At 37.3% G+C, this 27891-nt stretch overlaps 1 protein-coding gene and 1 long non-coding RNA gene across 6 annotated transcripts; one reads left to right on the top strand and one right to left on the bottom strand.

Moving 5' to 3' along the window:
- The first annotated feature begins 851 nt into the window (after positions 1-851).
- LOC136710668 (uncharacterized) lies at positions 852-27891 on the top strand. Of its 4 annotated transcripts, none has more exons than XR_010804655.1 (6): positions 852-986; positions 2009-2142; positions 13182-13333; positions 13474-13575; positions 26175-26253; positions 27752-27891. It is a non-coding gene; the product is annotated as an uncharacterized lncRNA (long non-coding RNA). The 4 variants fall into 4 exon arrangements; XR_010804654.1 differs by lacking the exon at positions 27752-27891 and adding an exon at positions 27479-27559; XR_010804653.1 differs by lacking the exon at positions 27752-27891 and having other exon boundaries at positions 26175-26696.
- itgb2 (integrin, beta 2) lies at positions 986-25910 on the bottom strand. Of its 2 annotated transcripts, XM_066686399.1 has the most exons (18): positions 25745-25910; positions 25569-25665; positions 18801-18913; positions 15902-15959; positions 15367-15458; positions 14644-14845; positions 13991-14158; positions 13679-13920; positions 13143-13301; positions 12924-13019; positions 7700-7789; positions 7431-7565; positions 6976-7166; positions 5960-6192; positions 5146-5365; positions 3593-3801; positions 1955-2121; positions 986-1608 (listed from the first exon to the last, which is right to left on the bottom strand). In XM_066686399.1, the coding sequence occupies exons 4-18, from the start codon at positions 15954-15956 to the stop codon at positions 1540-1542; spliced, it is 2328 nt and encodes a 775-aa protein (XP_066542496.1). In that variant the 5' UTR covers positions 15957-15959; positions 18801-18913; positions 25569-25665; positions 25745-25910; the 3' UTR covers positions 986-1539. The 2 variants fall into 2 exon arrangements, with proteins under 2 accessions (XP_066542496.1, XP_066542497.1); XM_066686400.1 differs by lacking the exons at positions 18801-18913; positions 25745-25910 and having other exon boundaries at positions 25569-25584.

Below are 27891 nucleotides of genomic sequence, written 5' to 3'. Positions count from 1 at the left end.
TCTCCTGTTTCTGTTTCTTCCTGTTCCTCTGACTCGGCTCCCTTGTGTTTCTCTCGTAGCTCCGCCCCTTCACCTTCATGTGCACCCTTCTTGCTCTGTTCCTTCCTGTTGTGGTGTTAGCCTCCCCGTGTAGTATTTTTCTTGTGTACTTGCCCTTCTTTTCAGCCCTCTGCCAAGCCTTGTCTTTTAGTCCTTAGTTTACTGAATCCTTAGCCTTGTGTTTAGTTTCTATCTTGTTTTTCATATTCTCCTTTGTTTCATTTGTTCCCCTTAGTTTTCCCCTTAGAATATTTCTTTTTTTTATATACAGGAAATTTTAAAGCAACATCAAAAACATGCCACATTTTAACAGGCCTAAGTCAGTTAAAAAACTGGTTTACAGCAGGCTTCTCTTCTACAGTACACAACAACAAGCATCTCTGCCTTTATATCACCTTTTGCTATTTCCATGCACCCCCCCCCCCCCCCATAGAGTAGAGAATAACTCTACTTCATTGAAAACAGAACAAATACGTTATTTCATACAAACGATGAAACTGTTATTATTATTATTATTATTATTATTATTTTAAATGCCCCGTTTGATGCCAACAACACCTTGCAAAAAAGTTGGGAATTTGTAGGGTGACCAGATTTGAGATGGTGAAAAAGAGAATACGTCTCGGGGGGGGAGGGTGGACGACTACTGACGTGCAGACTGACCAATTAAATGTTTACAGAGAAGGTTATCGACCAATAACGGTAGCTCTACAGTCAGACCGTCCAATCAGAAGATTTTAGGCTACTTCACCACGCCCCCTTCTCACTCAAGCGAACCAATCGGAGTAGGGGAGGGCGGGACTAGTTTGTGAACGAAACTTCTGGAAGTTCTATGTAAGCTCTAGAAAAACAAAATGCCGGACGTTTGTGAAATTCCACCCGGACATTTTTTTAAGTCTAAAAAAGAGGACGTCTGGTCACCAAAGAATTTGGGATGGTAACAAAAGGTTGGTATATTTGTGTAATTCTAAACAAATAACATGACTGGGTGTTAAAGTCTCAGGGAGGCAGAGTCTATCAGAAGTAAAGATGGGGAGGGGTTCACCACCATAATTATAAAAGCTTAATAAACATGTCTAGAACGTCAGGAATCTGTTTGGTGACCATTTTTTATTTACATGACCAAACATAAAATATACTCAAATATAATACACAGTAATGCGCAATAACGACAACAAAGAATTTTCTAGCAGAGGAAAAAGCTCCCAAATTTATAGTAAATATTTTAGAAACATAAGAATTTAGAAATTTTTTTTAAAATATTAATGTTGGAAAACCCAAAGAATCTGAATCGATTCCTTGAGGTAATAATAGGCTGCACAATGCTAATTACCTGGCTCTGGGGTTGAACTCTTACTAAACAGCTGAGAGGAAGGTACAAAAAAAAGCTTGTCTGGGGGTCCACCACTGGGCTGGTGATTTCACTCTTTGGCAGACACAGGCTATTTATCTACAGTAAGATTCTGGTATGAGATAAAGTCCTCCTCCTGTTCTGCTGCTTTAGGAATCTCCAGTAAATGTTGGATTTGCAACAGTAGTTGTAGCTTTTTGAAACAGTGGATTATCAGCCTTGAAAAAAAAGAACAAATCTCAGTTAAATGCTTCATCTGGAGCACAGCAGCTGAATGAGTCTGCAGACAGAGTATTACTAAAACAGGGTAGTGGTTGGTGTAGTGTAATGAGTTACAGTTTTCACATGGAAATCTCGATTTTACTTTCCAGCCCAGGTAACCACACCACATTACACCTGGGCAAGACTCTAAACACTAGTCTTACCACTAATACATAATAAGAACTATACATTACTCTGAATAAGAGTCTTTTATGCCATCAAAACAAATACGATTTATATTGCCATCAACTTAAAGCAATTTTAATATATTATTATTATTATGTCCAAACCAACAGTATGTACCTCTGCCCATTTGCGGCGCTGCTGTTCCCTCTCAAATCTCTTCCACTCCTTCAGGTCCTTCACATACATAATCCCCTTGATGAGGAGAAGGATGAGAAGTCCAATCAGTGCCACACCAGCCAGAGATCCACCGACGATAGCTCCTACATTTGGTGCTTCAGGACATTCTGTGATGAGATGCACATAGAGTAAGACAAGGCGAACCTCAGCACATGCACTGGTTCTGTGCACACGTCACTCTTAATTTTATTTATTTCCAGTCAAAATGGCTATTAAGCAAGAACACTAGGGATGCACTGAATATTTGGGAACTGAAAGTATTCGGCTGAAAATGGCCCAAAAATAAAAAATAAAAAAAGTCCACTTTCTGTGTTCGGCCTAATAATTGAAAAGAGAGGAAGCAGACTGGAATTTTACTCCTAAATTGGGGAAGTGTTTGAGCTTAATACCCACTTTAACTCGATATTTTTTGACACTGAACCACACCAGAACATGTTGGAGTTTCCCAACTTTATTCAGTTTTTTAAGCATTTAAGACAAACTCCAGAACAGAGCTGTGGTGTGTACGAGCATACAGAGCTGCACACGGCTTCTTAGCCCGCAAACGTTCGCGGCACACACACACACACACACACATGCTCTCTCTAGTTCCTTTTCTCAGTGCTTGTGACAGGTTTGTTATAGGTATAAAGACATGTACTATGTTACTTTCTTCTAACTCATTTATTTGTGTTATGAAATATGGCCATAGTGTATTTTTTTGTTTTATTAATTTATTTAAGTAATATTCACATTTTTTATTTTTACTTTTACAGGATGGGGGCGTGTATATATATATATTTTGCTTGTTTGTATGTCTGCTGGGATTTTAGTGTTAATTAAATATTTTAAATAGCAGTTTAGTCATTTTTTTCTTTTAAAATCATAAATTTAGCCTGTTTAATTCGTGGTGAAAAAATTGCAGAAATTAACACTGCAAAAAAAAAACAAAAAAAAAAAAACAAACCTGTTCCGTATTTCTTTTTGTTTGGTTTTTGGCAAAAATATTTCATTTGGGTGCATCCCTAAAAACTACATTTCCAAAAAAGCTGGGATGCACTGCAATTGTAAATAAAACAGAATGCAATAATATCACTGAACCTTATCATAATATAATAGAATAATAATAATAATAATATCGCTGAACCTTATTTTTTTTTTTTGAAAATGTTACAAAGACAACATTTCATTTGCTGAAACCTGGGAAATAAATGAAAGGATTCAAAAGAATGGAAGTAAAAATTAAAAGCAAAGGGTGGAGAATATATTTTCTGGAGAATATTTATATTTAGTTATTGATGTTTCTGAGTAATTTTATTTCTGATGCTGAAACATGTATAATCTCATACTTTATGGCTATTTTGATTGGGAATGAAATACACTCAGGTTTGTTCCTGAATTTTGCAAAGCTGTATTTATGAACTTTAAAGCTTGCTGTCTATGGAACACAGAATGTACATTGTCCTAACTACATTGCATCTTTTATTGTGTTTCCTTTAACGGTGTAGAAGTTGATCACAAAGCTCTCTGTTTGGAGCAGCTACCAATGTTACAATGCTTGACTTTCCACTTGGTCCAGTAGGTTAGTCTCTTTCTTACCTCTTTTATCGAAGATATCAACAAAATATTTGTCAAATCCGTCTTGTTCATTCATGGTAAAGGACATCCAGCAGCCCTCTTGGTCTTTGACTCGGCAGTTACCCTTTTCTCCTCTTTGCACCTTCAGAGTGGCATTGAGATGGGAGCAGGACACACTACAGTTTTTCTCAAATGGTCCTTTCTTAAAGCCCAGACATTCAATACAGTTCCTGTGGAGATGTGTTTATGAATTACATCAGAAAATGAAAACTAATAATCAGGAAAGGAAAATTCAGTATGGGTCAATTATTAAATATTACCCAATTAGAGACAATATAAATATATATATCTTTTTTAAGGCATTAAATTAGAAATTAATTTTATATAGTTGTCTATAATATTAATAAATAATAATAAAGCACACGTGTTCATCTGAGAAATATGGTCCATTTCCGCCCCATGCTACATGACCCTTTTTTAGAATTACTAAAGACCACAAAAGACTGACCACAATTTGTTCAGAAGGTTGCAGTCAGAGCAATGAAAAAGTAGTGAACATACTACACTTGCTTATAAATGTTTAGTTCTTCTAGAATTGATAGTAAACTTTTTATTCACATTTCAATTAATAGCACCTCGAACTTCTCAAAACACCTGACACACTCTAAAAACGTATGTGTTACATCACCTTTTCTTTTTAATTACAATATTTATGTTTGTGAACTGAAGATAGTAATTAATAATAGTTACAGTTTTGGAAGTGGAAGTGTTGCCCATTCTCTCTTGATACTATTGTCAAACACTGTTTATAGGGGACAGACTTGGACTGAAGGCAACAAAAGGCGTCACCTACCTGTCAGTGTATGTCTCTCTAAATCCCAATATACACTATTACATCAAAAAGTACTTTCATTGCACCTCCATAGCACGAAAGGGGTTGGCTTTTGCACCGCTCTGTCGCGATGTTATTTTTGACACAGATAATCTTTCTAAAAACAGGCTCAGATGACAGTGTGCCAGCAAAGAGTTGATGCAAGGCTTCTCAATGCATAATATGTAGTTTATGGTTGCTATTCTTAATGCAGAGGTTATATTGTATGAACTGATGTTTTTTACTGACGTACTTATGAGCCCATGTGGCTATATTTCTCACAGAAACATGATGGTTTCTCCTGCAATGTCATCTGAAGGCTTGAAAATCAACAGTGGTTACCTACATGGCCAGATTTCTATGGATTCCCTAAAAATGTTCATTGCTGAGGCGGTTTGACTCGAATATCATATCCCGCTGTTTTGAAAAAAGTTGCTGGCATTAAACAAATGATGTGACATTTTTTTTTTAAACTGCAGTGAGGAATGTCCCTTAAGATTACAACCTACCACAAGAAATGTACTCCTTGTGAGGCCTGCTCAGTGAGCTCAGTGCAACTGTGTCTATTTATCACCTTGTGTAATGTTTCAAAACTTGAATTTGCCACAAACCTTTCACTCAAATTTCGCCCCATACCAACTTTTGTGGCCTATATCAAATTCAAAGTTTCAAACTGAAGTAAAATGGTCATTGCTTCTCTTACCCAGACTTTGGGCATGGCAGGGGGCAGGTATGACACTTCTCACACTTGGGTCCCTTGTATCCCCTCTCACACACGCACTGGTTACACTCACACCTGCCACGTCCATAACACACACTTCCACTTCTGCTCATACAGCCTTCGTTTGATTTCTTGCATTGGCACGCTGTTCCCTCATAGCCGTCATTACACTTACACACTCCACACTTACAGTCACCATTACCTGAAACAGGGGAACCAACACATGCACATGTTTGGATATCTTTCTTTAAAACCCATATTTCATTCATTCATTGTGTACGGTGATATGCAAACTTCTGAATTGTTAGATCATTTGATTCGTTAATATTCTAAGTGAAAAAGTCAAGAAACAAACCCCAAAATGCCATTTTTCTGCATATTTCTATCTAAATGAAAGGGAAACCTGCGATAAGTAATAAGTAGGAAGAAAAAAAACTTTATTTTGCTACAAACATGACATTTAAGCCCACTTCCAAGGCTGTATACGATGCAAACATGTACGGGCTCAAACATCATGTTGTATTTGAATAAAGTCAGGTTTATTTGCTCCAATAAAGGAACCTTTTCATTTTTTCCATTAAAAAAACCTTTATACACAGTAAATTGATTTCTTATATATTAATTCTAATATGTTAAATTAACCAATAAATACATAAGTTGTGCATTAATATAAACACGAGAGTGTCCTATGTAAAGGACGATTCCTTAGAGTCACAAAATATATGAACAACTAAACACGATATTTGAGCGGGGGTGTAAATACTTCTGCACATGCTTTGGATGTGTATGTAATTACCTCCGCAGAGAAAGTTCTGGTACTTTTCACAATGTTCGTCATCACATTCGCAGTGAGATCCATAGTAGGATTTTCCTCCCTCTGAGAAATGACATTTGCACACTCCACACTCACAGTCTCCTCTTCCTTCACACTCTGTGCCATTGTCTTTACGGCACTGTGCTTTCAGCGCAGCCTCGTCCTTCTTCCCAAGGCTGCACTCACACCGCTGGCCCAGGTAGCCTTGATTACAGCTACAAGCAGAGAAAACAAATGAAAACAAGCTCTAATGATTCCCCCCCCCCCATAATTACACTCATTTGCTAATCTCAAAATGTTTCCAAGCTAGGAGGGTGCAGGTTAGCATACGCTTCCTCCAAAACCTGAAGCCAACCACTAAAATCTTATTAAAAATACTGCCAGTGTCACTGAGACCTGCCCAGATATATCAATCAACCATAACATAACCACCTCCTTGTTTCTACATATACTGTCCATTCTCTTGAGTATTTTTCCCCGAAAGGACCACCAAAAATCAGGTATGATTTGGGTGGTGGATCACTCCTGGACTGAGAACAGTCCACCAACCAAATATGCCCAGCCAACAGCATTCTGTGGGCAGCTTCCTATGTTCACTGAGGAAGGACCAGTGTACAACTATAGACTGTGCAGGAACAGATGAGCTACTGTCACTAAATTAACAGAAACTCTTGTACGGACAGTGGACAGTGAGAGGACACAGTGTTTAAAAACTCCAGGAGCACTGCTGTGTCTGATCCACTTGTACGAGTCCAACATACACTAACACTCCACCACCATGTCAATGTCACTGCACTGCTGAGAATGATCCACCACCACATCACACCTGCTCTGTGGGGGTCCTGACCATTGAAGAACAGGATTAAAGGGGGAAAATAAAGTGGACTATAGTCTGTTATTATAAAACTACTCCCCCTGTATGGCCTCAGAGAATGGACAGTGAATATATACCTATAGAGCGTACATCAACACAGGAGTAGGAGGTGATGTTGCTGTACCTGCAGGTTCCACAGACTACACTGCCATTATATGAGCAGTGCTTATGCCTATTATTTATCTCATTGTCGCAGTCACACCGACATCGTGTTTTCACTCTGACTGTCAGTTTTTCACTGAACGTCAGGGGGGCGATGGTGAAATTCTTGAAGTCTATGCATGTCGATGCCTTCACAGTCACTTTGAAAATGACCTAGAAAAAAATTATAGCAATAAAGCCAAAGCAGGCAACATTTAGACCAGTCACAAAAGAGAATAAGTGTGATTATATTAATACATGTCTGGTGCAGGGTCATATTAGACGGCAAGTAATCAGCTGGTTCGTACAGTCAAAATGTTGACCAGGCTGAATCGTTACTGCCTTAAATGGACTTGTGAGTGGCCTTAACCTCTTCCAGTGCTGCTCTTTAGAATTTTCTATGCCAATATAATTGATAATGGGTTTGTCTCTGCATACCTCCTCTCCAATGCCAACATTATTGCAGATTCCTTGATCACTGGGCTTATCATCTTTGTTACAGCTTGAGGTGTATGATACTGAGATGTGTTCTGGAAGATTGTCATGGGTCACGATGATTTTGGAGGACAGTTTCTGAAACAGAACAAAAAGTAGTGTTACAGCTTTTGTAGTTGGATAAAGTTGATCAATGTATATATAGAACTGCCACACATAGATGTTTCAAATAATTGTTTCTAATTTAAAGAATTTGGGTAAAAAAAACGTACTTTGTATGCGTCCACAATTAATTTTACCACATTACTTGAATCATTACTCAGTACTCCAACAGCAGATTTGGGGATCAGTTTGCTCAGCTCCTACAAAAGGAAACATTGTTACATTGTGTTTGGTTGACAATTATACAGCTGCTACAAGGCAAGGCAAGGCAAGGCAAGTTTATTTATAGAGCACCTTTCATACAGAAGCAATTCAAAGTGCTTTACAGAAAAAGAAATTACATTAAAAGCCAGAGTAAAATCATAAATTCCAATAAGACAATTACATAAAAAGAGTAAAATGATTAAAATGATTAAAACAATTTAAAATGACAATAAATGAAAAGAAATAAAAGAAATAAAATGCCGTTACAGAAAAGTGCAGAATATTTTAAACTGAGCTGTAAGCCTGCTCAAACAAGAGAGTTTTAAGTCTTGATTTAAATGTGTCTAACGTTGGGGCACTTCTAATATTCTCAGACAGCTGGTTCCATTTAAAAGTGGCATAGTAGCTAAATGCTGCCTCTCCATGTTTAGTTTTGACCCGAGGCAGGACTAACTGACTAGTTCCTAAAGATCTGAGATCTCTGCTCGGCTCATATCTCTGTAGCAGATCTGATAAATACGCTGGTCCTACCCCATTGAGACATTTATAAACCAGTAATAACACCTTAAAGTCTATTCTATAACAGACTGGTATCCAGTGTAAGGATTTGAGGATGGGGGTGATATGATCTCTTCTTTTGCTCCGAGTGAGAACTCTGGCAGCTGCATTTTGAATCAGCTGAAGCTGTTTAATGGTCTTTTTTGGAAGTCCAGCTAAGAGACCATTACAGTAATCAATCCTGCTAGAAATAAAAGCATGGATAAGTTTCTCTAGGTCTGGTTTAGTCAGAAAATCTCTAATCTTACTGATGTTCTTAAGATGGTAAAATGCTGATCTAGTAACCGCTTTAATATGACTACTAAAACTGAGATCTGAGTCCATTGATACACCAAGGTTGCGAGCCAGTTCTTTAGATTTGAGGGCTCTCGAGTCCAGATACGTAGCCAATCTTTGTCTCTCAGTGCTATTCCCAAATAGTATAATCTCAGTTTTATCTTTATTCAGCTGCAGAAAATTGTGTCCCATCCAGTTTGTGATGTGTTCAAGGCACTTGCTTAATAAGTCAACTGGGCCAGAGTCGTTTGGGGACAGGGCCATGTAAATCTGAGTATCATCTGCATAGCTGTGATAGGACAGCCCATAGTTCTGTAGAATCTGGCCAAGAGGAAGCATATATAAATTAAATAAAAGTGGACCAAGAATAGAGCCCTGGGGGACACCACAGGTTACTGGCATGTTCTCTGAAATATTATTTTCTATTTCTACAAAGTAGTTCCTGCCTTCCAGGTAAGAAATGAACCACTTCAGGACTGTTCCTGAGAGTCCAACCCAGTTTGCGAGTCTATCTATAAGAATCTTATGGTCAATGGTATCAAAGGCAGCACTAAGGTCAAGAAGTAATAGAAGAGATACCTTTCCAGCCTCTGTATTTAAGCGGATGTCATTAATTACCTTGATTAGAGCAGTCTCAGTGCTGTGATTAGACCGGAACCCGGACTGGAATTTGTCTAGGCTACTGTTTATGGACAAGAAACTAGTGATTTGCCTGAAAACTATTTTCTCAATGATTTTGCCCATGAACGGTAGATTAGAAATTGGCCTGTAGTTACTTATCAGAGAAGATTCTAAATTTTTCTTTTTTAGAAGAGGCTTTACAACTGCAGTTTTTAGTGAGCTCGGAAAAACCCCCGACATGAGTGAGGTGTTTACAATGTGGAGTATGTCTGGTGCTATAGTGTGAAACACACTCTTTAAAAAATTGGTTGGTAGTGTGTCAAGACTGCAAGTGGATGATTTGAGATGATTAACTGTGTCAGTTAAAATATTACTATCAACAGTACTGAACTCTGACATTTTAACTAAGGAGTTTTTATGAGGTGATGGAGAGGGTACAGACTCATTGTTGGATATAGATGTACTAATCGCTTGTCTGATATTCTGGATTTTAGTGTTAAAAAAGAATGCAAACTCATTACATCTCTCAGTTGATACTAATTCAGGGGCCATTGGTGTGGGTGAGTTAGTAAGTCTGTCGACCACGGTGAAGAGGATTTTGCTGTTGTTAGTGTTATTGTTGATGATGCTAGAGAAATAGGATTGTCGTGTTTTGCATATTGTCGCGTTGTATTGACGTAGCCTATCTTTGTAGATTTCTTTGTGAATATGAAGACTTGTTTTACGCCATCTGCGTTCTGCCTTGCGACACTCCCTCTTTTGGATTTGAACAACAGAAGCATTTCTCCATGGTGCTTTCTGTTTGCAAGACAAGGCCTTCATTTTAACTGGCGCAATCTCATCCATTACACTGACAATTTTTGTATTAAAACTATTCAGCAAATCATCAACAGAGTTGGATCGTTCACATGGTGTAGTGCACAATTTACTCATGAAAAGTGTAGCTGTGCAGTCCTTTATAATCCTTTTCTTGACAAAAACTCTTCTATCTCTGATGACTGGTGAGGCCCACATATCAAAGAACACACAGTAGTGATCTGACAGTGCGACGTCCTTCACAGTCACTGATATGTTGAGACTCTTTGAGATAACAATATCCAGCGTGTGACCATGACAATGAGTACTCCCTGTAACATGCTGTGAAAGACCAAAAGAGTCCAATATGGCAAGTAGTTCCTTGGCAAAACAGTCCTTGGGATTGTCGATATGTATGTTAAAGTCACCAGCAATAACAAAATGGTCAAAGTCTGTAGAAATAAAGGACAGCATCTCTGTAAATTCATCAATAAAATTAGCGCTGTACTTCGGAGGCCTGTAGACAGTTACTAGTAATATCTGTGGTGTCCCTTTCAAAACTACACAGAGATTCTCAAATGTTGTGAAGTCTCCAAATGATAACTGCTTGCACTGAAAAGAACCATGGAACAAAGCAGCTAGACCTCCACCTTTTCTGCTGGCACGAGATGCATTTAAAAAATGAAAATCTGGAGGAGCCGACTCCAATAAAACAGTTGCAGCACTACATTCATTTAGCCAAGTCTCAGTTAAAAGTATAAAATCAAGCCCATGTGCTGTAATAAAATCATTAATTAAGTGTGATTTGTTTGTGAGAGATCTGATATTTAGAAGAGCTAACTTAGTAACTTGTGCACTTTGCCACAGAATCTCTGTTTCACATTTTATTTGCTGTAGATTGGCTACATTCACAGAATCTGACCTGAACTCTCTGTTCTTTCTCTCTCTGATAAGTACTGGAATGGGAGAGATTACAGGCATCAAAGGTCCAAGCTTGTTTTGAAAACATGTACTGCTGACATCATCACTGCAGCAGCCAGGACCCGAAAAACATCACTTTTCTTTGCCCTTATCAGCTGACGAAGCTGTGTGAAGCTCCTGCTGGCGATGGGGCCGTGAGCGAAGCTGCCTTTCCGGGGGTTGAGGAGCTTGTCTTTTCCGTTGAGGTGCTCTAGGTGGTGATGGAGTGTGATTATTCTTAGGGGACAGTCTGGGGGACTGCAGTGGAGAAGTGGCAGTAGATGATGGTGGAGTACACTGATGAGGACACTGATATTAGATCAGTAGTAACTTATTCAAGGGTGGAATCTACTTGAGTAATTGCATTTTATTGCTTACATTTCAGGTCTTAAGTTTACCTTAACCACATTCATTAAAATACCCGTTTTTCTCAAATTTACCCAACTACACCTTCTTCCTCTAAGGTCAATTAGGATCTCGACTATATATTAAGAATGTGAAATGTCAAGAGACAATGCTTTATTTCAGCTTTCATTCCCTTCATTACATTCTCAGTGGCTCAAACTTTCCCATACATGTTTTTTGTAACATTTTTATATTGTTTATAAAAATATTTTGCTTGAATTTTGGCCCATTTCTCCATGGCGTAACTGAGGTTTCCCTGCTCACATGCTTTTTGCCTTTCTGCCCATATTTTCTATGGGCTAGCTAGAGGTCAGGGCTTTGATTACCTTCTTTGAGCAATTTTACCACAGCTTTAAAAGTATGCTTGGGGTCATTGTCCATTTGGAAGACCCGATTCACAACAAAGCAACCCAACGACATGATTCAGTCTTCATGGTTGGGATGGTGTCTATTGGCTTGCAAGCATCCCCAATTTTCCTCCACACATAACTATGGTCATTATGGCCAAACAAAATTCAATTTTAGTGCCATCAGAAACAGAGAACATTTCTCCAAAAAGTAAGACCTTTGTCCACATTTGAACCTGGCTCATTTATGGTGGTTTTGAGTAGTAGCTTTCGCTTTGCTTAGTGGCAACTGATGTCTGTTGCTGTTGTTGTTGACTGACTTTTATTTTTGAACAAAAGCATATACGTGCAAAGCATCTGATCATTTCACAAGGTGAACATGACATGGCCATACATTTAGAAATTGCTCCCAAGTTCCATTTTTGTGGAGGTTCAGATTTATTTGTCTGGTGTCTTGGTTTATTTATTTTGATTTTCCCATAATGTCAAAAAAGAGGCAAGGCTTATGACATGGTATTTGGCAGACACTCATATCCAGAGCAACTTAAAACGTTACAGGCTTGAAGTAGCTGAATAGGCTTTAAAATACTGTCAGAGGTACACTGCCAGTTTTCTCAGATTATGTCAGTTAGTCTTGATTTTTTTTCTGGAATTTTCAGAGCTATTATATGCTATTATATGTCTTCTTGATATATGTAAACTCACTAGAATTCTGATTAGTGAAGGATATATTTAATTATATAATATTTAATATAGTGGGATAGTGAAGTACAAATTTGTTGGACCCAAATAGATATCTTAAACAAATGCTAAAATGAGAGTTTGTTGAGATGTGAAATTGTGTGTGTAAATTTATGACAAATGTAATAATATTGTTGGACACCAATAGTCCAAATAGATCAAGTCTTTTTTTTATCTTGCCCCTCCATTGAGTTCTGAAGCATCTAAATTTATGATTTTATTAAAACATACAATAAATACAGTTTATTAAAACAACGTAAAATCACTGTAAAATTAACCTGGTCCAAGCTATACAAAGTTTCACTTTCACTGTTGTTAGCACTGCATTTTCATTTTTATCTCAATATTCTTGCTTTTCCTTGGACACACTATCCATTCTTGTACTTTTGACAATTTTGCATTAGATAATAAAAGTGATAATACTCACAGTGTAAACATCTGCCACTTTCTCAGTTACTGCAAAAATGGGCTGTATGTTATTATCCTTCAATTTTCTTGCTATCTGGCCAACAGAGGGGTAGTCCTAATGGAGAATTCAAGTAAAAACACATGTATGACACATCATCCAGCCATTAAAATTATAGACGTCCAAGAAAGTTAAGCATTTAGAAAACAGCTGTCCTGCCTTCTAATTGATGAGACATACCCAGAGATTGCTCTTGCTGTACATCTTGTTTTTGTCCAGCTGACAGGACCCTTGGTTTGGTTCCAGAATTCCAGCCAGTTTCCCATCCCCTGCCATGTGGAAGCCTGCATCAGTGGCCAGCACCAGTAGACGTGTGCTGTCCCCCCAGCCAATCTCATCCTGATGGTTCACATATGACCCCACAGCGTTACGTATGTCAATGTCATATTTACGGTTGTTTCTTATGAGGATGTGCAAAACTATTTTCACTTAAAAAATCAAGACATTCATTTGACAAGGTGTGTCTAAACATGTGCAGATGCCAGTTGAATTTATTAATTTCTTTTCATAGCTGCATCATCCTATTGAGTGTCGTGGTGGGTCCAGAGCCAACCCAGATGTACTGCACAAGAGGCAGTAACACACACTGTACGGGGTGACAGTCCATCAACAGGTCATCATACACACAGTCACACTCACACCATTGCATATGAAATAAATATGTAGTATCTCTAATTTCTGATGGCTTCCAGGTGATGTATTGAGTAAAGCCTTACCCCACAAGTGACAGCTTGCATGATGGCATCCAGGCTGCCCTCTGGTGTGTCCAGGTTGCCTGATATGCGCTGCTGAGAAACCATGGCTTTGAACTGGTCTCCATCAGCTGTCAGATTGAGGACGTGCTTATAACCAAACGCAGCATCACAATCATTTTCTTCAGGTGGACAGGGCTTCTTTAACTTCTCTTCATTTGTGTCCGTAAATGGAAGAAGTGTCTTATCAACGAAAGACCCAAAACCTAAAGGAAACATAAAGTTCAGTGCACCTGTCACTACTGATTAAAATTATATGTTCACATTTCTTCTTACCAATCCTTGCAGAACCAGTGATCTTTTTCAGGCTTGAAAGTAGTTCTATTCCCAGGTTTTTCACATTCTTCAAATCATCATTCATTGAATAGGACAGATCCATCAGGTAGTACAGATCGACAGGGTAATCTGCCCTTTTAAAAGCGAACTCAAAAGTGTAGGGTTCACCTGGGAAAACAAGATCTCAGTATTTATAAAAATATATATATATCCCACGACAAAAACTTTCATTAATATTTTGATATTGTGTTACAAATAGCCTTAAGATTAGAGAAAGGGGCTTGAGACTGGAAAGTAGCCCCAGGACCGATAAGACCAATGGGGAGGGGGTTAGTGAAGGAACTTTTACATCCACTATTCATGGCTGAAGTGACTTGAGCAAAGCATGCAATGCATGTAGAAAACATGGACAGCACAATGTCTCTCAAAAGTGAAGCCAGGCTACAATGACGTGTAGCTTCACCTTTCCTCATGTTTCTAAGGCAAAGCTGCTCATTTTCTTCTTTTAACCTTTTTTTTTTCATCTCTGGCTTTTTATTCCAACTATTAGTTTTCCCTGAACCAGTCCTGGCACATTTTCTATGTCCCCATATTGGTCTGTCCTGATAACATTTTGCAATGCTTAAATGGCCTGGGGAGTGGAGCTAGCATACCTGGTCTTAGCTCCAGTGTAATATCTTGTGGCTGAATCTGCACCGGAGGCGTTGTCTGTGTGCCTTTCGACAGTTGTTTGTTTAAATTTTTACTAAAGGTGCTGGGGGGGTTAACTATCTTTTCAGGAGCACAGCCTCTCTTGAGGAGTTCTGTTTTGGTGTCACACCGTACCGACTCCAGCTCTCCAGTCTGGGTGAAGTTCTGTAGGAGAACATTGTTAATTAGCAATAGTTTGTTTGTTTTCAGAGCAATTTCCTCAACAGAATGTTGAATCTGTTAACACCAAACTCATGTCAAGATTTGAGTGTAGATGCTCAGGACATTTGCCAGGGAAATTGCAATGAATATCAGAGCACAAACAAGGGATGGTTTACAAGAGTAACAACATGAGTAATGATCTAATATTTAATAATAATAATTATTTTCTTAAACAGAGGCCATGTGTCTGTAATTAGAAATTAAAGTTGTTTTAAGTCGCTTTATTCCACTGGAAGATCATTTAAAATACTTTTTTCTAAAAATAATAATTAAAAACAATAAAATTATCTGCCAGTGAATTAAGACACTTTCTATTCAAATGTATAGAAATGGGCTGAACAATCGTAATATTATTACAACAAACTCATAATAAGAAATAGTACATATACCAATGTGATTTATTATTATTATTGCTTACTAAGATAACATTCATTGTGCAGTGTAAAGCTTAGTGCAGCACTCACCAGTTGCTGGCACCAGACGCAGGCCGGCCCAGACTTAATGCAGTCATCACATGTCACCACTGAGGTTTTAATACATTCCTCCTGGGAATGGACTAAAACAATACTGAAATTAGGCCATATTTATCACGTTTATCAAATCAAAGATAAACTTGAATCATATTGTGAGAGTGCTGTGGGCTGTGTAATCACATAAATTTGTTGTTGTTTGTTTGTATTGCTTTAGGTTAATTTTGTTGTGCTGAGCAACTCTGTCTAGGTGCTTTGTTTTCAAGATAAATATAATAGTGTCAGTGTATTTTTATTTAAAGAGATGGAGAAACATCAGTGCTTTTTAAACTGTGTCAAAATCTCTTGGTAAGTGGACAATTAGAAGGCGACTAATAAGCGCTCTATACATTTCCATTTAAAGTTAAGACAGACAGGAAAAATATACTTAGCTTATTAATGTCAACTTAACATATTCAAATATTTTGCCAGAAAAAAAGCGTACAATTCTTCATTATATGTGATGTCACTCAGTCTGTTGAAATCTTACCATATCCTCCTAAGAACAGAAGGTAAAGGGTTATTAAACCCACTGCCTGATGCATAACCTAATGAAAAACACACAATTGTTCATCATTAATACCTTCTGAACTGATGAACCACAACACATTACAAACACCAAGTACTGTGATTCATTTGTTTCAAACTGTGTATTTCTCGAATCATGATTAGCGTTTGAAAAAGGAAGGGTTTTTCAATGCAATCTGCAAAAGCTTGTAACTTGCTCAAAATCCTAGCTATAATTGTGTTATTATTGATAAAAAATTGGCTTTTGTGAACATTCAGTGACTAAGTTAAGCTTAAATTTCCTCAATGTCTGACAACTGATGACTGTATCATTACACATTAAACAGTAGTTTATTATAGTGATTAATTGCTAAGGTAAATGTGTATTACTTACTGCTTTAATAATCAGACACCAAAGTTAATTAAGGAAACATATTTTAAACGGTTAGAATTTTAATGTCGTTAGAGAGTAAACTGCAGGATACAGCCATTTATAAACTATTAAAAATCATCTGGTGAAACCTTAGCAATGGTAAGCAATTTAAAATTTGATGTAAAATTAACAAATGATGCTGAAAGAAGTAGATAATACACAGGGTTGAGTCAAATATTTAAAGGAAGGAAACTGCAACATTGCCGTACTTATAATTTTAGGAAGGAAGACATTTCAAAAAGAACATAGAACCTAAGGTTTAAACTTAAACTTCAGTGGCTTGAGGGATATATATTAAAAGTTGTACAAGTTTTTTTGCGGTTGTCAAAAACTGAAGTGAATCTTTGGGTCTAAAATTCTCTAAAATTAGGGTCTAATTTATTTTTTACTTTGTTCCAGAGCATTCCCCTGAAGAGAAATTATGGAGTTTACTTTTAATAAAAAAGATAAACTTAAGACCAATGTTCACTTGATGTTTTTTTGTAATCTTAAATATTCAACACAACCATGTTACGATATGGAAGGGGCCCCAAGGAAAGGCCCTCACTTAGTTAAGATCGATTGAGGCACACCATGTTTCATTTGTATGACAGTCTGTACGTTGCAGTACTTTCTGACACTACACCTTCTTCTTATTAGTTAGTATTCATGTTTTAGAAACCAAAAATAATTCAGTTCTCTCTCGTTCTATATATCTATATATACACACACAGATAGATAGATTGATAGATAGATCTATAAATAAATAGATATAGATATATAAAAGACGTGTAGAGAACTCAGTGCTGGAAATCCCCTTTAAGGCCAGTTTAGGTTTTGCAAGATGCAGAATATGTGAAGAACAAAGTGATGCTCTCTGCATAGTACGTGTGAAGACGAGGTGAGACTGCCATAATTGGTCAGACTCTGTTCGTGAGGCATGCATTCCTTAATTATTTTTTTTATTTTTGTACAAATTTTAAAATGATGATTACGTTCTGTTTATGTCCAAGAACAACTAGTTGAAAGAATACCTTGAAAAAAATGCTTTGTTAACACCAACAGAGAACGCAGAAATGTTTTAAATTTTTAAAGCAAGTTAATGTTAGAAGATGTTACCGCAAGTGACTTGGAGCACTTTTAAAATACATCAAATATATGGTTTTGTTTGGACACTGATTATGTATTGATTATTTAAAATGACAGTATCTTTTGTCATTGTCTACAGTTTGTTTGAGAGTTCACAGAAAAAACAATGTGCTTTGTTAAATGTGTCAGATTCTTAACACGACATTAGCCTCTGTCAGATCTGTCAGATCCAGAGAAAGACATGGGTAAAATTTGTTAAAAAACTTTTAATGGCAAATTATTATTATATGATTCCATGAGATATTACACTTTCTATAAATCTGTTTCTGGAAATTACTTTTTCAAGATGCTATAAAAACAAGAATTGGTGATTCTCTTGAATTGAAGTCACCATGTGATGTAATTTAGGAGCTAGACCACGCCTCAGTAACATCTCCACAGCTCCATTTATACCCCTTCACTCTCACTCCATCCCCGTATCGAACAACATTGCACTCACCACCACCCCATCGTCCCCCTTTTCTCTCTGACCATTTAAGCCCTGGGGGCTCTACACGCATGCCTCTAAGCCACCTCGAACTCCAGCCCAAACCTTCTGAGTTCGCCCTCCTCTCCGAAGCGTCTCTGGGCATGGTCTATACTAGTAAAGCTTTATTTAGCTTAGAAAAATGTTGTGCCATAGAACAAAGACCTGAACAGCAGACAGGTCAGTCATGCACGTCCAATCTGTGAAGCTATGCAGTAAAACACCTGGCATTGTCCTAGAAATGCCTATGGACTTCCCAAAAACAGACATCACCTTAATGGCAGAATATATCTGTCACAGCATATGCTTCGACATCGACGTAACCTTCACACAAATTCAAACCCTACATGCTGTGGGCACTGCTACATTTAGAGTAGATGGTGATTAACCAGTGTACTCTTTTGCTTTCAAAGACTGAGCCTTTGGTTGATGCTCTTTTATACCTTTTAAATTCAGCTTTGTAGTTGAATTATTTAAAATGGTTTAACTTGAATATTCTATAAACATAACAGTCTTATAATGAGCTGTTCTGAGTTTTGAGTGAGTTGCAGGTATCAAATTCAAAAAAATGTCTTGTATTTACAAAATACATGCAAATATTGCAAAATTTACTTTGTACAATTTTCGGTTATGATGCTCAGATGTTTTTTTAGTTTTAGGTTTAATTTTTCTGCATTTTACCAGAAATCCCACATTTTTTAATCAAGAATTTTATTTTTAATCAAAAAAATATTTTAATGTGTAAGGCCATAAAATTAAACTGAAAATTAACTCTGAACAATTGAAAGAATCAACATAAAAAGTTTCTACAACTCAAGTAACAGTTATAAATATGATTTATCTTTTCTTACTTACAGATATTGAAAGCGGTGTTCTAAGACGATAGTTTTCTCATGGGCGTCGATGTGAAAGTTTACTTCCTGCCACAGATGACAGTTACAAAGATAGAGGATGGAAACTTACAGGCCCTATTACAGAACAGCAGCAAAGGAAAAGTCAAAAAAGAGGGCAGGGTCAAAGAAGTAAAAAAAAAAAAAAAGACCTACATCCTTCAGAATAGAAAAAAACAACACAGCACTTTTTGCTGCACTTCTCCATTTTCTTGAAAAAACACAAAAATCCAACATTTTCCTTGTGTTTATTTTTCCCTAAAGTTAGTTAATGGTATGTGTGTAGCTTTGTTGCTTCAAAATCTGTGATCACACATTTTTCTCTTTATTAAACAGGCTTTTATTCTTATAAATCCATGACTATATGCAAATACGCTTTTGTCTGATTGGCTAAGGCTCAAAAGGCCACACCAGACAGTGGTGCAATGGTAAAAGAACAAGCTGAAGGAAATTTTACTTAATGTTTCCAGCACGTACACTATATTTAAATATAATCAGACCTAAACTATGCATCTCCAAAATTGTAACTTTTCATTTTGATTTACTAAGTAAATCAGGTAGTGTCGCAGTCACACAGCTCCAGGGGCCTGGAGGTTGTGGGTCCGATTCCCGCTCCGGGTGACACACTCTGTCAGGAGTGTGGTGTGTTCTCTCTGTGTCTGCGTGGGTTTCCTCCGGGTGACTGTCTGTGAGGAGTGTGGTGTGTTCTCTCTGTGACTGAGTGGGTTTCCTCCGGGTGACTGTCTGTGAGGAGTGTGGTGTGTTCTCTCTGTGTTTGTGTGGATTTCCTCCGGGTGACTGTCTGTGAGGAGTTGGTGTGTTCTCCCTTTGTCCGTGTGGGTTTCCTCCGGGTGCTTTGGTTTCCTCCCATAGTCCAAAAACACACTTTGGTAGGTGGATTGGTGACTCAAAATTGTCCGTAGTGAATGTGTGTGTGTATCTGTGTTGCCCTGTGAAGGACTGGCGCTCCCTCCAGGGTGTGTTCCTACCTTGCGCCCAATGATTCCAGGTAGGCTCTGGACCCACCACGACCCTGAACTGGATAAGGGTTACAGACAATGAATGAATGAATGAAATTAAGTTTTCCTGAGTCCCAATCCTTTACAGAAAACACACATCCACTGTTTAATCAACAATTACTGTTTGATTTGATTTGATTGCTGACATTATCCTATTAAGTGAAAAACCAAGAACAGGTTTTTCTCTTCTTTTCTGCGTGAAGCTCATACAAGAAAAACTTTTTATACAATGTCCACAACATCTTTATACAATAATGTAATGTAATCTTCAACACCAGGATCACGTTTACACCTTTTAGAAGTTTAAAGTTACAGTAATTTGATAAAAAGTTAACGATAGTAAATTTCCAGCAACCTCTGCAACAGCTTCCTCCCACCTCTGACCTCCCACCAAAGACATTTCAGCCAGATACCTCTCTGTGACATTCAGTGACTGATTTACATTTCTTATATCTTTAAGACAGTATGTAAATGAGCTTGAATAATACCTCATTCAGAAACTCCAAATAAATTTCACACGAATGGGCAAGACTAAACTGCTGAATACATATTTGTAAATTCATCCATTTTGTGATGCTATGGTGGTGCAGTTTGAAAGTTTAACCACAAATACATACTACACACAGTAAAGTTAAGTCCATAATATGGGCTCTTTGAATCCGTTTTTGGTTTCGCTGGCGTTATGAATGGCATTCTAGATTCCTTAACATCCGCATTTATCTGCCTCTTCTGATTTGAGCCGACACAAAAGAGTTTATAACCGGGTTCTGATTTTGTTGTTAAGTTATTAATATATTAAAACATATTTCTGCAGAATGTAGAAAAGCTTAATTTGAAACTCTTAAATCACATGATGAATGTGAGATATTATTAACGCAATGCTCTGATTTAGCTGAAAAAGCTATTTTTAACTCCTTTAATGCAATGTGCTTTAAATATTTAAGCAAGCGTTCCAGTCCAGTCCACCAAACACTTTAGTGACACTGAAGCTTTATCCAGTGAAATTACAGAAATAATAATAACAACAACAACAATAATAATAATAATATATAATAGAATAATCGAGTTAATCACAATGACATTTTTTTGATTAATCATGATCAGTCACAAGTTAAAATTCTTAAAAGCTATTATTTTTGAATTTACTATAATACTTCAGAGTGTTTTTCATTATATTTGAATTAGAATCTCTTAATTTGCTGAGTAAAAGTTTCATGAAGGGAGTTAACATCAAACACAGCAAAGCTCTGACACAAGCTTTAACTGAAAAGAACTGCAGTGCCCAGCTCACAGCTCGGTCAGTAAAACATCTCCATATTCCTGCTTCAACAATTTTATAAGAGATACATGTGTGTTAAGCCAGTCATGAGGGGAAAAAATTGCAGAACCTCTCACAGCAGCTGTTAGAGAGAGGAGAGTTAAGTGAGAGGGAAATAATAAAGTTATGAGACTTAAAGACGACGTTGACCATTGTAATCATTTGCTAGGTCTCCAATCTGTTTGCGTGTTTGAAACCTGTCTAATATGTTTAGGAAGCCCTGGTGTCAGTGAATGTGTATGCTAGACTTTCTCTCTCTCTCTGCTCATGGCAGAGCAAAGGCATCTGGAGATTTTAGACAGCAGAGAGAACCCCAAATGTTAATAATCATGAACTGTGATGACTATATTATTATATTCAGGCTCCAGAGGTGGGTGATATTGACTGATTTTTAAAGTTTCTGATCACTTAAGATGGACTGTCTCCAAATTAAGCTCACGGCATTACCAAACGTGCTACAAAACTAAACAATTTCTGTGGTAATTCAAACAGTGAATAATAACTTACAGACAATTTAAACTCCAGCATAAATATAATGTAATTTACCTACCGAAATAAACGATGGGTTTAAATTGCATAATTAAACAGCTCACTACAGTCTGTAAAATAAGTGAATTAAATGGAATTAGCAGGATGTTGTACCCAAATTTGGTTAAATTATTCATGTTAAAATAGTGTTCTGTTAAAGTGGTGTTTCCTAATATATGTCACCCAATAATCATTTAATGAACTGAAACTACTGAAACTAGAGCTTGAAACCAAGAGGCTGGACTCATGGTCATATTGTAGGTTTACATGAAGTATCTCTTCATTTCATGTGACCCACACAAATTCACATGATTTTATGATATAGATGTCAATACACTGTACCTTTATCAAATACAAATGCCAGTATCCTCTATTCTACCAGTTGTGGTGTAATAAAGATCATGTCATGGCTTCAAATCACAACAAAATCCCTTTCATTTAGTTTTGCTGGACAACCCAATGAGCTGGAGGATTTTAAACCATTAACAGGGTGATATTTTTATGTGAAAGCTGTATTAGCAGTTGGAAAATTGAAGTGTAAATCCCTGCTGGAACACCATGCTATACTAGTGAGAGTGGCTTGGATTATCTCTTAACACTACAACTGTATCATGATTAAAACTGTAAGTCACTTTTAATAATAGCATCTGCCAAATGCCATAAATTTACATATTATCCGTTCAGAAAAATGAATGCTAAAGAAAAAATATAGAGAACAACTTTACTTGTGTCCTAATGAACAAACCAAGGGTCACTATATAAGAAATTCCCTAAAATCATGAGGAAGAAAGAACTAAGACTCAAAAGAGGAACCTTAGACCACACCAGATAGTGGTGCAATGATAATAATAGAACAAGCTCAAGAACTGTGCTTGAGGGGTTACACAACTATAGATAAGCTGGGGACCAGTATTTAAATTTGGACATGTTACTTATTACTTGAGGCATGTACATGATTCAGATATCATCAGTCCAAAACTATGTAGCTCCAAAATTGTAACTTTATAGAAGGAGGAAAAACATACTGCCAATGTACTTGAAATGTATGTTTGGACCCTGATCTTTTGATTTGTGTTTTTTATTGTTGATTTACTAAATTAAGATTTCCATAATAAAACTCCGCTATGGAAAACCAATGTAATGTCACCAGGCTCTACACTTTTATACACTTAAGTACAACTCTGTGAGTCACTTTCAGGAAGTTAATGATAGAAAACTGACAAAAATTCCTGGCCGCCTCTGCAAAAGCATCCTCCCTCTGCTGACCTTCTAACAAAGACATTTCAGGCAGTTACCTCCCTCTTACTTTCTGTGGCTGATTTAAGTAATCAACGTTGTACTGTGTGTCTCTCCTGCTCTCTCTGAGAAATGTAATAAGATATTTTAGGAACATCTATATTCAATAGAAATACAATAGAAATGTTTACAGTGTGGGTTAAAGAAGAGATGACAACACATTGGTACAGACACATCTCTCACAACGTATTTGAAATGTGTAAGTGGCATCTGAGGTGTTCACTGCCAAGGATGAGTTAAATGCAGAAGACACATTTCATTGTACATTATATATAAATATTTTTTTGCAGTTGTCATTGCCTAATGTACAAAAAATGTGTGTATATATATACACGTCTGTATGTGGCTGAAGTTTATCAAGCTGTAAGTTTTATTCAAAAGTTACACGTTTTATCGGTGTCCTGCAGTTAGCCATCTCCAGAATTTAAAGGTATTTCCATCTTAAATAAACCGAAACAGTAAATATAATTCAATATTACCCACCTTTGAGGAATAGAGCAATATCCTCATTTTTGGTTTGTTAATTTTATTTGTAACAAACTTGAGCGTCACCTTTGCGAGCCCAAACTCTGAATCTGGGCATTCCCTGGTTTTTAGAAGTGACATGGATTATAAATCTCCTTCATTTGCCTTTTTCTTCATTTTCTGGGCCACCCTCCAATAGTTACGTGCCCCCTAGGGAACCACTGCTCTGTGTCTTTTCCAGGGACTTGACTAGCGTCCTCTCAATGGCCAGCAGAGCTAAGCTGCTTAAACGGCCTTGGCCCATGTGAAGTGTGTCCGCCTGTGCTCCCACGGATCTCTACACCAAAGGATCGCTGATTCGCTCATTTCGCTGTCAGTCAAAAAGGGATTCAGCCTCAAACAGATCATCCAATCATCATGCAGAAGCTGAGCGTCCGGGCGACCTCAAACTGAGAGAAAATCTTAGGGGTGAATAATGCAGAGCCAGACTTTCATGTCCAATTTAACGTCTGACCTCTCAGATTCACTTCTGGAAGAATTGTCAATATTCCCATAAACACACTCCTAAACCATTCTAGAAGAGTTGTTGAAGATGCCAAAGGTAGGCCACCATCATGTTAAACGAGCTGATTCTCACTCAACAGTCGTTCAGTTAGCAGCATAAATATATAATGTAAGAAATGATAAATGTTCAATGTTTCAAAATGAATGTGTTTTCAGTTGAGTCACTGGTATCTGCTGCTTTGGGAAGAAGCTGTTGCACAGTCTGGGTGTGAGTGCCCGAATGCTTCTGTGCCATTTCCCAGACTGTAGAAGTGTGAAATGTTTGCGGGATTGTTCACAATGCTGGTTGTTTTACGGATACAGCACATTTTATAAATGTCAGTGATGGAGGGGAGAGACACTGATGATCATCTTAGCTTTCTTAACAATCCACTGTAGGGACTTATGATCCAAAGCGGAGCCATTCTGAACATTTACATTTACAACATTTAGCAGATGCTCTTATCCAGAGCGACTTATAAAGTGCTTAGAGTTCAGACTAAATGTGTATCCTAGCTAGTACAAAGGTTTGAGTCCAAACACCTCTTGAGCTCAGACACTACCAGAACAAGTTCTAGTGCTGATACCAGAATGATCTAAATATAGTATTAGTATTAGCAATACACAGCATTTAGTCATTTAGTAGTAATGCAGATGCTCAATACGTTTTTAATGGCCTGGTTGCTTTGGAATGTTCCCTCAACAATCTGTCCAATTTACTTAACAATTTCAGTTTGGAAAAGTTATGAAAAAGTAAAAGATGAAGTAAGTAAAAGATAAAAAGTAATAGATTATTTTAAATGTATTATTGAATTAAATATAATAAGACAAAAAAAAAAAACATGTATGGGGGCGGCACGGTAGCGCAGCAGGTAGTGTCACAGTCACACAGCTCCAGGGGCCTGGAGATTGTGGGTTCAATTGTGGGGTCTGTGAAGAGTGTGGTGTGTTCTCTGTGTCCGCGTGGGTTTCCTCCGGGTGCTCCGGTTTCCTCCCACAGTCCAAAAAAAACCACAAGTTGGTAGGTGGATGGCGAGTAAAAAAGTGTCTGTAGGTGTGAATGTGTGTGTCTGTGTTGCCCTGTGAAGGACTGGCGCCCCCTCCAGGGTGTATTCCCGCCTTGCGCCCAATGATTCCAGGTAGGTTCTGGACCCACCGCGACCCTGAACTGGATAAGGGTTACAGACAATGAATGAATGGATGAAAACATGTATTTGAACACAAACAATTGTTCTTTCAATGGTGTACCTTATCTCAAACATTGATATAAAACAGAGGAATCTTTCCTAATATGTGTCTAAAGAATATCATTAGACTATTTATATATATATATATACATACTAAAAAAATGTTTAAAAAACATTCATGTAACGTTCACATGGAAAGACTAACACTGGGCGAACTTTTATCAAGGTCTAGTAACGTATATGAAACAATGCATTGACGTTACTGCAAGAACGTTTGCTTCTAACATTAGGAGAACCTTTATATAACGTTAGCCCCTGTGGTGGGATAATGCACACTAAACAGACAACATGCAGTGAACAGTGTGTAGAGCACTTACCAAAGGCTGAGGACAGATTTAAAGAAAACAAACGAGATTCAAGATCACAAGTAACTTCTGTTCAGGCAACGGTTTACGGATCCAGGGAGAGGAACAGCTGCGGGGAGGAGGAGGATTAAAACCGAAAGCAAAACCGTTATATGCTCAAACAATGTATAATACTAGCTCTCTCTCACAGGGGAAAAGGAATACAGCCAACTCCTTCCTGTATGTCTCTGGACAAAGGACTTTCCTAAGAATGTTTCACTCTCTCTTTCCATCTCTCTGCTGCTCTTATAATCTGGATACGAGATTACTGTAAAATGAGTGTAAACAACTGTGAAGATTACAGAACATTACTTTGTTTCTTTACCAAAACTACTTCTATTACCACAGTTTTGTAATCGAGACATAATGAGATGTTTGTGACATGCTGCTGTTGTGGTACGTCGTGATTTTCTTTTGTTAAAGATACACACACACACACACACACACACACACACACACACAAGGGGCTAGTTGCATAGCGTCTCCTTGTGGAAGACCTACAACTGGAAATCATAATAGAAAGTTTAAAAAATGTCTCAGTCTAGACTTTCTCTCTCTCTCTCTCTCTGCTCATGACAGGAAAACACAGCAAAGAGCCGTTCTAAATGTTGAAAATCATGAAAAGAAAGGAACATATTACTTTACTCCTGTTCCAAAGGTGGGTAAAATATTAATTTATTTTTGCAGTTTTAGATTATTTATGTAGGAACTCACTACAAATAAACACAGACCAAAACTTGATCCTAAACAACTCGTGTTACAAATGAGTTTCTGTGGTAATTCAAACAATGAATAAAAATGTACAGACAAGTTACAGCCATGAACACCCCTTCAGCTTTGTACAAACACCTCAGACACACTGTTCCCTCTTAAAAGACGCGGCACTTTAAAAAATAAACAAACCAGAGAGAACTAGCTACAGTTCCCCAAAATCGTAGATATTCCCTTTAAAGGCATTCATAGAAGAGTTCTCGGATTTCTCTTTGTCCCCACGTAAGAACTACCTGCTTAAAAGGTAGGTTTTAAATTGGAGCAATAAGAGGAAACGACCACGGGAGACGGCTAACGGCATTAGCAAAGTTGCTACAAAATTAAACAACTCGGGTTACAAATGAGTTTCTGTGGTAATTCAAACATTGAATGAAATAATAGAATGTAAACAACCACAGAGAACTGCGTTTTTCCGCAGTCGTAGACATTCCCTTTAAGTTCAATTACAATGTTTGAAATGACTACATAAACAGTACTGCCATGTTTATATTCTACTCAAATTATTTATCTTTTTTTCTTCTTTTTTAACCAATGTAACAATACTCGATGAGAGATTAATTAAATGTGAACTTGGTTATTATTACTTTTTTAATATATAACTTATTTAGGTGATTTAAACCAACTGTTAGTCATTCACTCTTAATTGTTCATTTGGTTTATTTGTTTACTGAAAATTATACATGTAATTTTAACAGAGGTAATTACATTTAAAAAATATATATGACTAGAATAGTAGTGTTAAAAAGCATTTAGGAAAATACAAATACTTCAACATTGTACTTATGCACATGTATTTGAATAATTTGTTCTAGAAACTACCTTTGGTCACTGTTACATTATTTGGAGCCACTGGAGTTACTGACAAATTCAATCTGTAATGGATTAACAGGTCATCTTTACCACTAGATGGCAGCAAGAAACAGACAAACTATTGTTTTTACTGGGATCATTTCCACTGCCTAGAATCTAGGATTCAGTGTGGTTCTAAATAATAAACTGCCTGGGGACAATGATTTACAAACACTGAATTTTTTATATGAATGTCACGTAGAAGCTTAATCCAGTGTTTTAGAATACTTGTTTTTGGTATTTTAATACATATTGGTGTGTAGGCAGAAGCAGCGGTTCCTAAACTGTACTACAGCTGGCAAATGCAATCACAACACGCTGAGGAAGAAAGACTTAAAGACGACGTTCAAAATTGTAATAATATTAATAATAAAACACACTTTTTATAAAATTCAGAAGATGTTTCCTCACCATTTTCTAATGCTCCGTTCTGTTGTGAGCTCAAAACCGGTCTAATGTGTTTATGAAATGGCAGCATCTGTTAATGAGCAAATGAGCCATTTACTAGGCTTTCACCCTCTCTCTGCTCATGACAGAGGCATCTGAAGACAACGGAGAGAGTTGCAAACACTGTGAAGCATGAACCGAGATAAATGTAATGCTCCTGTTTCATAGGTGGGTAGACTTGTTGACTTCAGATCACTTTAGGAGGAAATGTCTCCAAACTCAGGAGATG

The sequence above is a fragment of the Hoplias malabaricus genome, chromosome 12 (genome assembly GCF_029633855.1).
Source record: "Hoplias malabaricus isolate fHopMal1 chromosome 12, fHopMal1.hap1, whole genome shotgun sequence".
In the NCBI taxonomy this organism is placed as follows: Eukaryota; Metazoa; Chordata; class Actinopteri; order Characiformes; family Erythrinidae; genus Hoplias; species Hoplias malabaricus.
The sequence above is the reverse complement of the archived record's forward strand: the minus strand, read 5'-3'. Positions and strand labels throughout refer to the sequence as shown.